We start from the raw sequence: 16,172 nt of genomic DNA on the forward strand, positions 1-16,172 counted from the left end.
CCGATAAGAACCCAGAACCCTTGGACTCCCCAGTAACATTGATTGAGTTGTTTTTGATTCCACATAGAACATGAACTCAAAGCAGGTCAATGAGGGGTGTGTGTGTGTGTGATTCTTTGCCAACTGCCCGGTGGAGAAGCCTCTTCCAACTGCAGGCAGAGCACAGGTGGCCCTGCTACTGGCTGCCACTCCAGCCCTGCCTCCTTCTCCAGCATATAAACAATCCAGCAGCCTCAGTGAATCACTGCTGTGCAGTGCAGGAAAGCTCCACGCACACAGCCCAGCAAACAGCAGCACACAGCTGAAAGGAAGACTCGGAGGAGAGAGATAAGGAAGGAAAGTAGTGATGGATCTCATCCCAGACTTGGCCGTGGAAACCTGGCTTCTCCTGGCTGTCAGCCTGATACTCCTCTATCTGTGAGTAACTGTCCAGGCTCCTCTTCTCTGTTTCCTTGGACGTGGGGTGCTAATCAGGCCTCTCTTTCCCTTATGTGTTTTGAAGATCAAAAAGGATTTTCAGGCCGGGCGTGGTGGCTCACACTTGTCATCCCAGCCCTTTGGGAGGCCGAGGCAGGTGGACTGCCTGAGGTCAGAAGTTCAAGACCAGCCTGGCTAACATGGTGAAACCCCATCTCTACTAAAATTACAAAAATTACCTGGGCTTGGTGGTGCATACCTGTAGTCCCAGCTACTTGGGAGGGTGAGGCAGGAGAATCGCGTGAACCCGGGAGGCAGAAGTTGCAGTGAACTGAGATCACGCCACTGCACTCCAGCCAGGGTAACAGAGTGAGACTCCATCTCAAAAAAGAAAAAAAAAAAGATTTTCAAGGAGAAGTAGCTTAAGTTTTGGACGCTACAAACATATACAGGTTACGATGGATCTTTTGCAGATCTATAAAGGAATAAATAAGCCTCTCCCCCATCCATCTCTAGTGTCAAGAAGGGTTCAGGGACAGCATTGATACAGGATAATCTAATTGACAATGGTTTGGACCCAGCTTACTAAACCAGAATTTGGATTTTACATTTTTCCCTTTAACTTGCAGGAGAAGAGGATGAATCTTCTCACCGGTGGGATCCTGACATGCTAGGGCAGGTGGAGAGAAGAGTCACTCCCTACTGTGTAGTGGAGGCTTCCTGCCTGTCACATTTTACTAACTCAATTTCACAGTTATTAAGAGTAAGGAAACATGGTGATATGAAAATAGAAAATACAAACCTCGTTTTAATTCTTTCACAGAAAGTTTAGCAATTTGGTGAGTTGGGGTAACATAGTTTCCATCTACTGGCATTTTAACATGAATTGACATGGCTTAAATTCATCCTTTTTAAAGCCAGATTTTCTTGGAGATAGACTATTTCCAACATGTTCCTTCTGGGTGATAAAAGAGGGCTATTAGTTCAGTATTTGTGACAATAAATATGTATAAAATAACCTCACCCTTCCAGAATAATGTCAGGAATATGAGTCTAATGCACAAATGTATATCTCTATGACAAGATTGCATGTGTCTTTTTAAAAATACCTTCTCAAGAGTTTATTTCAATACCCCCATTTCAAATAAATCTGCTTAGCAGGTTATCCTTAACTCTCAGGACAAGGACGTAAACAAGACTGTGAGTCTGTGATGATAGCAAAAGCATCCAGGTAGGATCAAGATGAAGTGAGAAAATATTCCTCACTCCTCAGGTAGAACTCCAAATAGATATTCATGGTTCCTGTCCCCCTAGTGGAGGTCACTTGAAGGGCAAACATTTTGGCATCTCATCTGCTTCAAGCTTGGACACAGGGCCACCATCAGTGTCATCTGTGTGTGGTTGGCCATGTTGTGGGGCTGTCACTTCAGATCTGGCAGTCAGGCAGATAGTACCTGAGCCTTACACGATGCCGGTACAGCCCAGTATTCAGAAGCTATAGTGTAGACCATGGCCTTCTTAGGCCTATACAATTATGTGCAATAGATGACTGGCTTTTCTGTTAGCCTCTTCATTGAAAACTAAAGCAGCATTACTCTACCAAACAGAGGGAAGCTAGAAAGAAACGAAACAGTTTGCCCAGCCCAGCTTCTGCCTTGACATGGTATCATGTGAGTCTAGACACTTGCCTAGATCTTTCCTGGGGGCCAATGCTGCCGACACATTAACTCAATAGTTTGTCCTGGCCTGAGAGATCATGTAACTTGTAGAAAGTTTAGAAACAGAAATTAGTGTCATTGATTTGACTTGGCTGTGACAACAAAGGAAGGAACTGGAGTGGGAGAACCCAAGGTCACCCTGGTTTTGGTAGATGGTGCACACACTTCCACTAACTGTTCTGAGGCAAGGATCCAAATGCACTATTGGGCCTGGCTATGCTGTCTCTGCTGGGTTCTCCAAACATGAGCCTCCATGCCATTTTTCAGTTGTATTTTGCCACATATTATCAGAGTCACTGGATTTGTACAGAACGTTTGGAACCTATACTGCCTTAAGGACAACCCTTTTAAAAAACAGAAAACAAGGTCCTAATTCAACTGTCTGGAACATTTTGTGGTTACTTATGTGGAATACTGCATCTTTTTCTATCAACAGGAAGGTACGTGGACATTAGAAAGTGCCTTTCAGCTGAAAGCATATATGAGACATATGGATCCTTTTATATACACCATATTTTTCAGCCACATTTTCCCAATTTGCCTCTCTGGGGCCAAGCTTGTGGGACTAGCAGATTCATGGTTGAATTGATGGCTGGTGACCTCTTCCATCAGCCTTTCTTCTTCCTCCAGTCTTCCACCTCTCAGTAACATCAGACTGGGAAGGTCTTCACATATCCAGAACCCCCAGTTTGGGGAGTCCACACATGACCCATCAAAGATGAGTTGCAAGCAGGCCTGCCTTAGGAAACAGCAGCCTTAATGCGTTTTCCAACAGAGATAGTTCATGTGCAGAGGCAATAAACTGCTTTGTAATTGATCACCTTGAAAAAAATGAGCATGTCTGATGTTTTGGTCTTTTCTTCCATTGCTATAAGAAATATCACAGGGTGGATAATTTATAAAGAAAAGAGATGCATTTGGCTCATGGTTCTGCAGGCTGTACAAGAAGCATAGTGACTTCTGCCTCTAGGGAGGCCTCAGGAAATTTACAATCATGGCAGAAGGTGAAAGAGAGACAGATCTTACATGACTGGAGCAGAAGCAAGAGAGGGTGGGGAGGAGGTGTTGCACACTTATAAACCACCAGATCTGATAAAAACTCATTGTCACAAGGACAGCACCCAAGGAGGATGGTGTGAAACCATGAGAAACTGCTCCTAGGATCCAATCACCTTCTATCAGGCCCCACATCCAGCATTGGGGATTACATTTCAACATGAGATTTGGGTAGGGGCACAGATTAAGACCATATCACTGACACTGCGCTTATCAGGTGAATATCGCCAGCTGGAAGGCAAGATTCCACAAGAGGAGGAATGTCCTGGTTCTTAGTTGTGATTCTTCTGCACACTGTCATTCAGGGAAATACGAGTCAATCATCCTCCCCAGTAGCTCAAATCAACCACATCATCTGACCACAGAGACTTAAGTGTAGCTGAAAGGTGCTCGCATTTCTACGAGGCCAATGGAAGCCTGGAGCACAGTTGTCAATCTGTAGAAATAAGGACTCCGTGACTCCTCCAACACCTCTCTGTGAATGACGGCTTAAGAAGGCCCAGTTCCTAAAACAGGGTCAGAGCTTAGAGGGAAGGGAAAGCATAAAAGCCTCTGAGCAAATTCTAAAGACAGGGTCACCATAGGCTCTCAGTGACCCCCTGTGACCGAGTGGATGTAGTGATGCAAAATCTCATCATCATTGCAGGAAAAAAAAAAAAAAAATTCACCCTTTCTACCTAGAATGAGAATCCCAAAATCAGGGAAGAGTTCACTTACTAAAAAGACATAAGGGAATGAAGTGCCCTGGAAGAATTCCTGCCTGAACCTCTCAGGATCATTCACATTTGAGAACATTTATCAAGTATTCATTCCAGGAATGGGACCATGAAGACTTCTGCTGCTTTGAGCTAATCATTGTAACTTTTTGGTGTCTCATGGTGGAGGTGTCAAAGGACCTTATGAACAAACATAATCATTGTCATCAGAGTTACTGTTATCTTTTATTGCCTTAATGTTACCTCCCTCTCTTGAGCATTCCAGTTCCTCAGTCAGTGACTCACCAGTGCCTATATCTATAAAGTCACAATCCCTGTGACCTGATTTCTGTTTCACTTTGTAGATATGGAACCCATTCACATGGACTTTTTAAGAAGCTTGGAATTCCAGGGCCCACACCTCTGCCTTTTTTCGGAAATGTTTTGTCTTTCCGTAAGGTGAGTGTTTTTGAGCATTGTCTTTTGCTTCTTATGATTGCAAAGAGCAACTTAGTTCCATCAGTAAAAATGCTTCTCCTCAGGAGGAAGGTCTGAGGTTTTATACTTTCAGAAACAGTGTGTAGGCATCACCCAGAGCATGGCAAAGTTTACCCTGGGGCTCTCTTGCTAACTCTCAGGAACCTCAAGTTTGCTGCAGTTGAACAGCCCAAATCTCAGGTAGATCAGCAACTTGATGTGCAGACATTGTGAGCACCATAAAGAGCATTTCCTTTTTGCTCGATGTAGGTTCCCAGGAAGGTACAGTCATACTTAGTATTAAAAGTAGGAACAGAAGCCCCTTATTGTGGCTTGTTATCTGTGGACATGAGAGTAAAATTTCCTCTCTGTAGCAAAATCTCATGAATAGCCTTTTTTCCCTTCCTCCTGCACAGTTTTGAAACTCAGTTTATTATTATTAGGGAAACCAAGTATTTACCATTGGGTCATTTGTACCTTGTTGAAGCCTCTCCAAAAAATGCTAAATTTCCTGAGGATATTTCCACGGCTCTACCACAGCTCTTACTCCCCATGACATCTTTTGCCACTTTGAGATACAGAACAAAGGTGTTCCGCTTTACTTCTTTTCCTTTGAAGGTTGCATCTTGTGGGTGAGTCTGAGCAGCGAGTGGATGTAACTGAGATGAGATAGTGGTTGTCTATTAACCTCAGATATTTAAGCACAATATGAATTTGTGGGTTTATTTTTTACACAAAGTCAGAATCACATGCAAAATCACTATAAAGGGGATGATTTGACAAAATTATTAAATATTTAATTTCATTAAATAGAATGTTATATGTGCCACACGGACTGTGAACTTTGGCTGAGCCTTTGTGCCTAACCTTATCTGATGCTCTGTTCAGGGCCTGGTCCCTGGATGGAAAATTATGAGCTCATCTCCACAGGACCAGCAACAGCAGTCAGCTCTCTGGCTTAGACAATCTTTCCTGCATACCTGAGGCTTGTTTCTCAGATTCTAGTTCTCCCAAGTGAGGGCTCTGTTGTCTAATTTTTGCCCAGGAATTTCATCTGTTTTCCCTCTGCAAAAGCAATAATTTCCCTACTTTCACACGCATCCTTGTGAGGAGGCCAGCAAACAGGCTTTGTGTGAGCAATAAAGGTTTTTAATCACTTGGGTGCAGACCAACTGAGCCTGAAAAAGGAGTCAGCGAGGGGAGATAGGAGTGGGGCAGTTTTATAGGACTGGCGTAGCAGTGGAAAGTTAAGACAGGAGCTGGCTGTTTCATTTCTTTTGTAGTTTTCAGTTGTCTCAAGCCATCTGGATGTACACGTGCAGGCTTGGGCCCAGAGGCCTGACATTCCTGTCTTCTTATTTTAAGAAAAATAAAACAAAATAGAGGTGAAGTGTTGGGGCAGCAAAAATTCTTGGGGGGTGGTACAGAGAGATAATGGGCGATGTTTCTCAGGGTTGCTTCAAGCGGGATTAGGGGATGTGTGGACACCTTAAAGAAAATTTTATAATGAGTTGCAAGGAATAGGAATTTAGGCTGTGGAGAGATCTTGGGGCAGACGATGGTACCGTGGACTTGTTAAAAGTAAAATTTGTCATATAGAATAATTGGTGATGGTCTCAATACGTTTTTGTATGAATTGAGAAACCAAATGCAAGACACAAGGCCTAAATAGAGAAGGAGAAAAACAGGTACCAGGGGACTAAGAATAGGGAGGAGCCAAGATGCCCAGTTAGAAAGTGTCTACATGGGTCCAGAGTAATTATTTGCCTGGGTGGTGAGATTTTGGGCTTTATCTTTAAGATTTTTTTATATTGTTATATACCAGGCCAGATTGGTTTAGATAAAAATAACATTCTTCATTTAAAAATATACAGAGTCCTCCTTTTTCAGCAGTGAGTAGGTAAGGCCTCAGCGACTTTGGAGGATGACTACAGCTAAGGAGTCAACCTGGGCCTGAAGGACTGATAAAGTTTGTGATATATCTGTAATGCTAGTAGAAAAATCATTAGAAAGGCTACAGAAAGTTGTGACAGAAGTTGAAACGCCTAGTTATACCTGGGGAGTCCGCCTTGTATTGCCAATGGGGATCCTCTTGGGGAACTGCCCTTGTGCCTTCTTGAAGGTCTGGCTCATGACACCAGTGGGTGTCAGTGTGAGATTGGGCTAGGGTATAAACTGTTTCCCGCTCATCTCAGGAGAGGGTAGAAGTCAGGAGGACATTTAAGTCCCTCCAGGTTAAATTGTAGGACTGAGTTAAATATTGGAATTCCTGTATATATTTAGTGGGGTCTGATGAGAAAGAGCCTAAAAGGTGACTGATGGGAGAGGTCCAATAGAGAAAAAGGCACCTGACTATGCCTTCAGCTCCAGCCACCTCTTTAAGAGGAAATTGTTGGGCAGGTGGGGAAGGGCTAGTCTCAGAATGAAACTGTTAGCTGGATCGGGTGTGAGGAGGGGAGGTGACAGAAGGATTATACGGTGGAGGAGCAGAGGCTGAGGAAGAATTGGGACTTGGCCTGTTGAGGAGCAGGCTGGTGGGGAGGGGAGAGGTCAGATGGGTTCATAGAAAAGGAGGATTCAAAGGACTCAGAGCTTGGGGTGGAGACTGAAGGAAGAGACAGGAGAGAAAGAAGAAAGATTTGGAATGAGTCACATTGGGAGCAGAGATTATGGAGAGACCGATGTGTAAAAGAATGCCTGGATGTCAGGCACCTCAGACCATTTGCCCATTTTTCAACAAAAATCATCCAGGTCTTGTAAGATGGAGAAATCAAGTGTCATTTTCTGGTTATTTGGAACCATTGTCAAGTTTGTATTGGGGCCAAGCAGTATTGCAGAAGAAAATAAGGCATTTAGGTTTTAGATCAGGTGTTAGTCAAAGGGGTTTTAGGTTTTGAAGAACAAAGGCTAAGGAAGAAGGGGGAATGGAGGGTGGAAGCTTGCCCATAGTGAAGGAGGCAACCCCAGAGAAAAGAGAAGGTAGAGACACGGAGATGAGGGGATGGTACTTGCCACCCAGGGGAGGTGGTACTTGCCACCCAGGGAACGTGGTACTTGCCATCCAGAGGAGGTGGTACTTGCCACCAAGGTGAACGATCAAGGCAGGCATCCGGACAGTGATCAGATACGTCTGAAATGTGGGTGAATCACCAGGCAGGCATCTCTACAGTGATTTAGACACCAAGGGAAGACTGTTCCTGAGTTCGTGACCAGCACCAGAGTTTTGAGTTCAAGGATAAAATGCATCTCCTCTGTCTGTACCAGAAAGGGAAAGAAACTGAAATTAAGGAAGGGAGAGATTGAAGGGGGGAGGGATAGCAAGAGAGGTTGGAGAAGAGAATAAAAAGAGGCTGCTTACCCGATTTAAAATTGGTGAGATGTCCTTGGACTGGCTGTTCTGAGGACCCAAGGTCATAGGTGGATCTCCTCATGGAGTGAGGGCGAGGACAGGGAACTGGTCTCCCGAAGGAGTCCCCCGTCCTGGGTCTTTGGCACCAAATGTCATGCACATCCGTGTGAAGAGACCACCAAAAAGTCTTTGTGTGAGCAATAAAGGTTTTCAATCACCTGGGTGCAGGCCAAATGAATCTGAAAAAGGAGTCAGGAAAAAGAGACAGGGGTAGGGCAGTTTTATAGGACTGGGGTAAGCAGTGGAAAGTTACAGTTAAAAGAGGTTATCTATTGTCAGCAGAGGAGGGGGCCACAAGGTGCATGGTGGGGAGATCATAAGACTTATTGTCCAGAAGATTGTCACGAGGCTGATCGATTGATCAACTGGGGCAGGGCAGTAACAACTCATAATGGAATGTTATAAGGTTGGTCAATCAGTTAAGACAGGAGCTGGCTGTTTCACTTCATTTGTAGTTTTTGGTTGCCTCAGGCCATCTGGATGTATACATACAGACTTGGGCTCAGAGACCTGAAACCCATCATCTTTCCCATGTCAACTCTTTAGTAGATGAACCCCCAAGATACACATTCGAGGGACTTTCTTTTCCATAGTTAAAACTTCACCCCTGAAATATAGAAACAGGAAAGTTTTCCAGTGCAAACTCCAAGCAAGTGTCATAATTTGCTGTGTCCGATGTGTAGAGGGGACATTTTTTCAGAACGTCCATGTTAAGCTGGAACACTGGAAAGCAAGTCCTCTTTGTCATTTTGTCACTCACTCATTTTCTCACTCAACAAACATGCCTCACACTTATCTAAATCTGCTAGTCTAAAAGAGGTCCCTCATGTCTGTAACTTTCTAATTCTGCCAGAATCCTAAAGTGAGCTCATGAAATAAATGAAAAGGATGAAGAACAAAGAGATAAAAGAGTGTATGTTCCCTTCTGATGCTCTCCCTTTCCCTTAACCTCAGTTTCTCCACATGCCCCTGGAGGTGATCATTCAGGGAAAGCAAAGAGACATCAGAAAGACAAGGAGTTACTTAGTATTTATACACAAGGATCAGTCATTCAGTATCCACAACACTTAAAGAAAATTCAAGAGTGATTTTAAATTTCCCATGTCAAATACCTCCTCTGTTTTCTCTCCTTTCCCTTATGATGTCTCTAAATAAGCTTCCTCTAACTGCCGGCAAGTCTAATTTCATTGGATTTGACTGTTTTCAGCCCCAATTAGAGGCAGGGTTAAGTACATTTAAAACAATAATCAAATATTATTTTGTTTCTCCTCCCAGGGCTTTTGGACGTTTGACATGGAATGTTATAAAAAGTACAGAAAAGTCTGGGGGTGAGTATTCTAGAAACTTCCATTGGATAGACTTGTTTCTATGATGAGTTTACCCCACCGCACAGAGGACAGTCTCAGCCCAGAGCCTCTTGGGATGAAACTCTTGCCAACCTAACTACAAACAGAGAGGCTCTCTGAAAGAAGAGGATATGTATTTGGGGGTAGAGTATTAGAATGGGAATCTGTGTGCCATTATAAGCTATGTGCAAATTCAGGGAGGGAAAGGAAGACATAGATGTTCCAAGAAAATATGAGGAGGACTTCACATGGGTTTTGAAATAGTTCTCCTTCACTACAAAGATCAGTAACAAGGGTGATGCCACACCAAGTTTGGACAGGCAGTTGCTTGGCAGGTGTCCTTGCAGAAATATTTTTGTGTAAAGTTGGGATGGGCTTTTTGCAAGCTTGTGGTTTTGCAAAGTCTTTTGTGATAGTTTTGTTATCAGGCACACAAGCATGAGAATCCACTCTTTATAGCCTTCTGTGATTTGTCAGGGTTTTTAATCACACACATAGGCACACAGACACACTGACACACACATACACGTGCCACAATTTTGGTTCTCACAACGTTCACGCTCGCTATTGTAAAACTCTTTGAGGCTTGTCCTACCAAGGATCCTGTATGTCATCAGGTGTTGAGGTCTTTGGTCTAAACTAGGCTGGGAGCATTGTGGTTACCACTTTTCTCCAGGCTTTGGTGGCCCAGGGACTCCCAGCATCATGTTCTGTCCAGTGTCTCCCTATTCCCCCCTTCTTTTTTTCTTCCCTTGGTGCCTTTTATCTCATGCATTGTCTCAGATGCTTCTAATATGTGCTCATAAATGCAGGGCATCGTCTTCTTCCCACATCGATTCACTTTCAGTTAAAAGCCAAAACTCTTTCATTTAAACTTGGGATTTAACATGCTTTTGAAAGAAGGGTTGAGAGATATAGAGAAACAGATTGGGAAACCATTTATGCTCTGCTGTTTCTTTTTTTTAACTTTCTGTGTAAGTGTAGAATTTTTCATTCTGTTTTATTATTAACTTTAAGCCAAGACTTTTTAATAGGAGGATATACAAATATATCTTTGTCTATACCTTTCTGCTGAATTTGAAGAAATGGTGAATATTCTTAAACCACTGTGTTCCCTGGTGGGCTGACGGACTGTGATTGTATAAGGTGGCCTCAGCCAACTGCAGCAGCTGTTCCCTGTCAGAGGGGCAAGCAGTTTGGCAAGAGTGGTGGAAGAGGTGTAATCGTGTGTTCGTTCACAAGATGCAACAGGGAGAAGGTTTTGCCTCTTTGTACTTCATCTAGTCTCATCAAGTCCTCAGAAACCACAGTGCTGCCTGAAGGGTGCTGTGGAGCTGGCACAGCCCATACACACAACACGACTGAGTAGAAAGAACATACAGCTCTGGATATCCATGGGCCCCAGAGAATCTGCCCTTGAAACATTTAGTCCTTGTGAGCATTTGATGATTTGCTTTCACGATCAAAGTCTGGCTTCCTGGGTTTGGCTCCAGCTGTAGCATAAGGCTGTTGATGTTTAATCAACTCTGTATTCTCCACACAGTTTTTATGACTGTCGACAGCCTGTGCTGGCTATCACAGATCCCAACATGATCAAAACAGTGCTAGTGAAAGAATGTTATTCTGTCTTCACAAACCGGAGGGTAAGCATCCAGTTTTTGAAATTAAAATACTCATTGATTGATTAAATTTTATTTTAAAATTCTTATATATTCATAGACATTTGCCTAAAAAATGTGCAGCAAGATTCCAGGTACACTTCATCCTACCCACTCCCCCAGTGCTGACATCTTGCAATCTTGCATAACTATAAATACAGCATATTCATGTTACGATAGTACAGGAAATTGACATTGATACAGTTCACAGAGCTTATTCAGGTTTCACCAGTTTTATGTGCCCTCATTTCTGTGTGTAGTTTTTTGTTTTTGTTTGTTTTTTCTTTGTTTGCTTTTTGAGACAGAGTCTTGCTCTGTCACCCAGACTGGAGTGTAGTGGCATGGTCTTGGCTCACTGCAACGTCCACCTCCAGGGTTCAAGCAATTCTTCTGCCTCCGCCTCCCAAGTAGCTGGGATTACAGGTGCGTACCACCACGCCCCGCTAATTTTTGTATTTTTAGTAGAGACGAGGTTTCACCATATTGGCCAGGCTGGTATTGAGTGCATGGGTAGTTCTACGTAAATTTATCACATTTGTAGATTTATGTAATGACCAGCATGATCAAGATGCAGACCCATTCCATCTCCATATAGCTCCCTGCTGCTATCGTACAGTCACAAGTCTTTTTCTCTGAGAGGGTCTTTATCAGTGAAAATGTCTTTCTATTTTGAGGATGCCAAAGTATTAATTTTTTTTATGGATTGTGCTTTTGGTGTCAAGTCTGAAAGTTCTTTGCCTAGCCCTCCTTCCTATATTGCCAATTTTTCTAAAAGTCATAAAATTTAATGCTTTACTAAATGTAACTCTATTATTTTGTGTTATTTTTTGCATAAGGTATGAGATTTAGATCAAGGTTCATTTTTAGTGGCTTATGGCCATCCAGTTGTTCCAAAGCCATTTTTGGAAAGTTGGGCATATTGTTAAAAATCAATTGGTCATGTTTCTTTGCATTTGTCATTTACTATTCTGTCCCACTGATCACTGTGTTTATTCTTCCACCAATAACAAACTGGTGACTCTACTAGCTGTACAGTAACTCTTAACATCATGTAGAGTGAATCTTCCCACTTTTATTGACTTATTTTTTCAGATTTATTTTAGCTCCTCCTGGTCCTCTGCTTTTCCATAAAAATTAAGAATGAGTTTCTCAGTGTCTACAAATAAACATGCTGTTATTTTGACAAGAATTGAATTAAGTGTATACATCAATTTAGGGAAAGTCTTTATTTATACTATGTTTGGTCTTTGAATTCATGAACATAGCATGCATCTCCAAGTCCTTAGATTTTCCGATTGTTTTTAACAATTTGTAGTTTTCAGCATAGAGATCCTGTACATGTTTTGTTAGATTTATAGCTAAAGTATTTCATTTTTGTTGGAGTGACTGTAAATACTATGTTTTTCTTGTGTTTTCAGATATTGATTGTTGGTACATAGAAACATGCTTGATTGTTGTTTGTTGATGTTGTATCCTAGAACCTTGCAGAACTGACTTAGTATTTCTAGAAGTCTTTTTGTATATTCCTTGAGATTTTAGACACTGACAGTTATGTCTCTTGAAAATATACAATTCTTGTATTTCCTTTCCAATCTGTATGCCTTTTAATTCTTTTTCCTTGTCTATTGCACTAGGATTTCCCAGTATAAAGTCAAGTAAATGTGGTGAATTTTTTAATTGTTCCTAATATTAGGAAGGAAACATTTGGTCTTTCATGATTAAGCATGATACAGATGAAGTGGGGCTTTTTTGTAGATTCCCTCTATCAAATTGAGGAACTTTCTCTCCCTAGTTTGCTGAATTTTTAACATAAAAGACTGCTGTAAGTACTCATTATAAAACAAAACATGGCTATGGAAGATGAAAGAAAGTTTCAAACATGCTGGCTTGATAGGCCAGTTCCAACTAGGCAAAAATAATTATCTCTTTCTCTTTTTTTCTATCCATGAAATAAAAAACTAAGAGAAAAGAATGTTCATAGAATCGCATTATTTCTTCAAAATATGTTTCTAGTTTCGAAACTATTACCTACCATTTTTTTAAAACCACCACATCGAGGCACCTCTTTTTCATGTTGCCCATGGTTTAGGTGAACATAAAGACAGAGCTCGTCTGAGGCAACATACAGTACACCAAAGCCACCTGCCTCTCTGTCACCACTCTCTCTCTACACTGCACAAGTGCTAGGTGTTGATCCTGACTATTCCACTGGAAGAACAGGTTCCCTACCATGTGGAGAATTTGTATGTAAAAGGAGACTGGGATATACAGGCTGGAGGCCACATCAGGTGGCTGGGTCTCCCGAACACTGCCCCCACACACAAATACATCCCAGGACACTGGGCATCTGGGATAAATCTCTATTGAGCATCTAGCATAGGGCCTGTCACCTAGTAGACAGTCACTAAATATTTGTTAAATATGTGATGCCTGTTTAACATTTTCTACAACCATGGAGATCTCCACAACTGAAACAGGACAAAATGTTTCTGCTTTGAACGCTAGCCTTTAGGTCCAGTGGGATTTATGAAAAGTGCCATCACTGTAGCTAAGGATGAAGAATGGAAGAGAATACGATCATTGCTCTCTCCAACTTTCACCAGTGGAAAACTCAAAGAGGTATGAAAATAACATTAGTTTTAATTAGAAACTTAAGAATGAATCAGGTGGGGACAGGTAGAAAGTAAGATCACAGTTTCTTTCCAAGGGGTAGTCTGCTGAATTTGAGTTTTCTAAAAATGGTCTTTTATCTTTATGTACAGAAAATACATCACAAAATTCTTTATAAAATGTCACTTACTGCTCCGTGCTGGGGAAAGGCATGTTCTTCTGGGACTAGAGTCTGCACATTTTACTATGGGTGGTGTTGTGTTTTGTGCTTAGATGGTCCCTATCATTGCCCAGTATGGAGACGTGCTGGTGAGAAATCTGAGGCGGGAAGCAGAGACAGGCAAGCCTGTTACCTTGAAGGAGTAAGTAGAAGCGCAGCCATGGGGTTCTGAGCTGTCATGAACCCCTCAAGCTGCCTGCCATGGAGTTGATATTCCCACTGTTTGGTTATTCCAGTCACCAGACAAAAGGAAGGTTGTGGTATTGCAACTTCAATGGGTCTCCCAAGATAGGCCCACTCCCAAGAGGAGGTGGGGTAGCTGGGGGAAAAAGGTCTTCTCCCATATGCACATGGACCAGGATTTACTTATCCATTAAATTGTCAACATGAATGTTCTGGAAGACTAAATGCATACTTAGGGGGGGAAATGTGTGATTGCACCAAAGTTTTAAGCATGGCGTGTATGGGATGGTGGAAGGGGAAGGCACTTGGTATCTACTGGTTGGCAGTGAGTACGATGGGAAAGTTATAATGGAGAACTTTGAATAACTTTGACCCTTTCATGGTTTTTCTGACCATATCAGTAGAATACTATATATTAAACATTCCCAACACTGCTTTTTTCTCCAGTCTTAAAGAGACAAGGTCCTATAAATGCTATAGACAGGGTAAGCCTATCATTTGCTGTCTACACTATCATTTGCTTCAATTATGCAGGAACAACAGGTGTAATCTGCGCCTGTCCTGGGCAGACCAGAGATATGTGGTCACTCAGCTATAGGAATATCCAAATCAATTTTTAGTGATTTTCTTTAAACCAGGACATTGCTGGTCATTATATTTTACTAAAATGATTTTGCCAACAGGGCAACCTCAGCTCACAAGAACTGGGGATAGTGAGACTTTCCAAATCTTGAGCAGGGAGTGTAGAGAATAAGGACGATATTTCTGGGAGCTCAGAACAGGGTGTTGTTGTTTTGTGAAGTGCTGAAGAAGAATCAGCTCTGGGCTTAGAGTCTGTAGTCACGCAATGTCACCTGTCTTGAGCCCCTTAGGAAAAGTGAATTTTTCTCCTCTTGTTCTGCTGAAGCACACTGCTTACACATCTTGTATCATCCACACTCAACACATGCTACTCCAGTTCTCTGATAGTGGGTCCCTGTCTTCCTATGATGGGCTCCTTGATCTCAGAGGTAAGTCTAACTCAGTTCAGAGTCTCCATCACCCCCAGTGTAGGGCCAGCTGTGTCACTGGCACCCGATAACCACCATCTGATGGAGTGTGATGGGACATGATCCATTAGATAGCTCTGAAAGTCTGTGGCTCTTTGTCTGTCTTTACTGGACATGTGGGTTTCCTGTTGCACATATAGTGGAAGGATGGTAAAGAGGTGCTGATTTTAATTTTCCACATCTTTCTCCACTCAGCGTCTTTGGGGCCTACAGCATGGACGTGATCACTAGCACATCATTTGGAGTGAACGTCGACTCTCTCAACAATCCACAAGACCCCTTTGTGGAAAACACCAAGAAGCTTTTAAGATTCAATTCATTAGATCCTTTCTTTCTCTCAATAAGTACGTGGACTACCATTTCCTTTTCTTTCTCTCTCTTAAAAATAACTGCTTTATTGATATGTAAATCACCATGTAATTCATCCACTTAAAATATACAGTTTAATGATTTGTAGCACATTTGAAGATATGTATGACCAGCACCATTGTAAACTTTAAAACATTTTTGTCAGTCTAGAGACCTCGTACATTTTTAGTTATCAACCCCCTGCCACAAACCCTGTCGTCATATGCAACCACTAATCAATACTCTGCCACTATAGATTTGCCTATTCTGGATGCTTCACAGAAATGATATTCATTTGTTACAGTTTTTTTTTTTAATTCTCTAGTTCATGAATTTGTACTTTAGTCTATATTATTTTCTTTCTTCTGCTGGCTTCAGGCTTAGTTTGCCCTTCTTCATTTACTGTGTTGTGGCATGAATGTAGATTATTGATTTGTGACTTTTGTTCTTGTAAATTTAGACATTACAACTATAAATTTTCTTCTGAGCACTTCTTTGCCAAATACCATCAGATTCTGGCCTATCACATCTTAATTTTTGTTCAGTTCTAAACACATTCTATTTGCCCTTTTAATTTCCACTTTGACTCATTGGTTACTTAAAAGTTTACTATTTAACTTTCACATATGTGTGAGTTTCCCAGTTTTCTTTACTTTGATTTTAGCTTTATTCCATGATAGGTGACCGAGATACACTGTGTTATTTCTATCTTGACTACCTGCTATTTCTTGAACAGCATGATTAATTTAAACAGCAGGTTATGATTTGGGTTATCCTAAGAGACTCTAGTTCAATAGATAAAGGCAAAGAGACTAGGGCACTGAATTTTGGTTGTTTCATCATTCAAAAGATGCACAAGGGAAGTTCATTCCTGATTTGGCTCTCTGTTTGTCCATTACTGGTGTATAAGAATGCTTGTGATTTTTGCACATTAATTTTGTATCCTGAGACTTTGCTGAAGTTGCTTATCAGCTTAAGGAGATTTT

General features: G+C 41.8%; 1 protein-coding gene across 1 annotated transcript in view; it reads left to right on the forward strand.

Moving 5' to 3' along the window:
* The first annotated feature begins 239 nt into the window (after positions 1-239).
* The window catches only part of LOC105543712 (cytochrome P450 3A7), a 27,839-nt gene continuing 11,906 nt past the window's right edge, over positions 240-16,172 (forward strand). Inside the window, exons 1-7 of the mRNA XM_011985752.1 lie at positions 240-417; positions 4,252-4,345; positions 9,048-9,100; positions 10,662-10,761; positions 13,282-13,395; positions 13,660-13,748; positions 15,034-15,182. Of these exons, the coding sequence (XP_011841142.1) occupies positions 347-417; positions 4,252-4,345; positions 9,048-9,100; positions 10,662-10,761; positions 13,282-13,395; positions 13,660-13,748; positions 15,034-15,182 (670 nt within the window). The 5' untranslated portion in view covers positions 240-346. The remainder of the gene's footprint in view (positions 418-4,251; positions 4,346-9,047; positions 9,101-10,661; positions 10,762-13,281; positions 13,396-13,659; positions 13,749-15,033; positions 15,183-16,172) is intronic.

The sequence above is a fragment of the Mandrillus leucophaeus genome, unplaced genomic scaffold, assembly GCF_000951045.1.
Source record: "Mandrillus leucophaeus isolate KB7577 unplaced genomic scaffold, Mleu.le_1.0 Scaffold29, whole genome shotgun sequence".
Classification (NCBI taxonomy): domain Eukaryota; kingdom Metazoa; phylum Chordata; class Mammalia; order Primates; family Cercopithecidae; genus Mandrillus; species Mandrillus leucophaeus.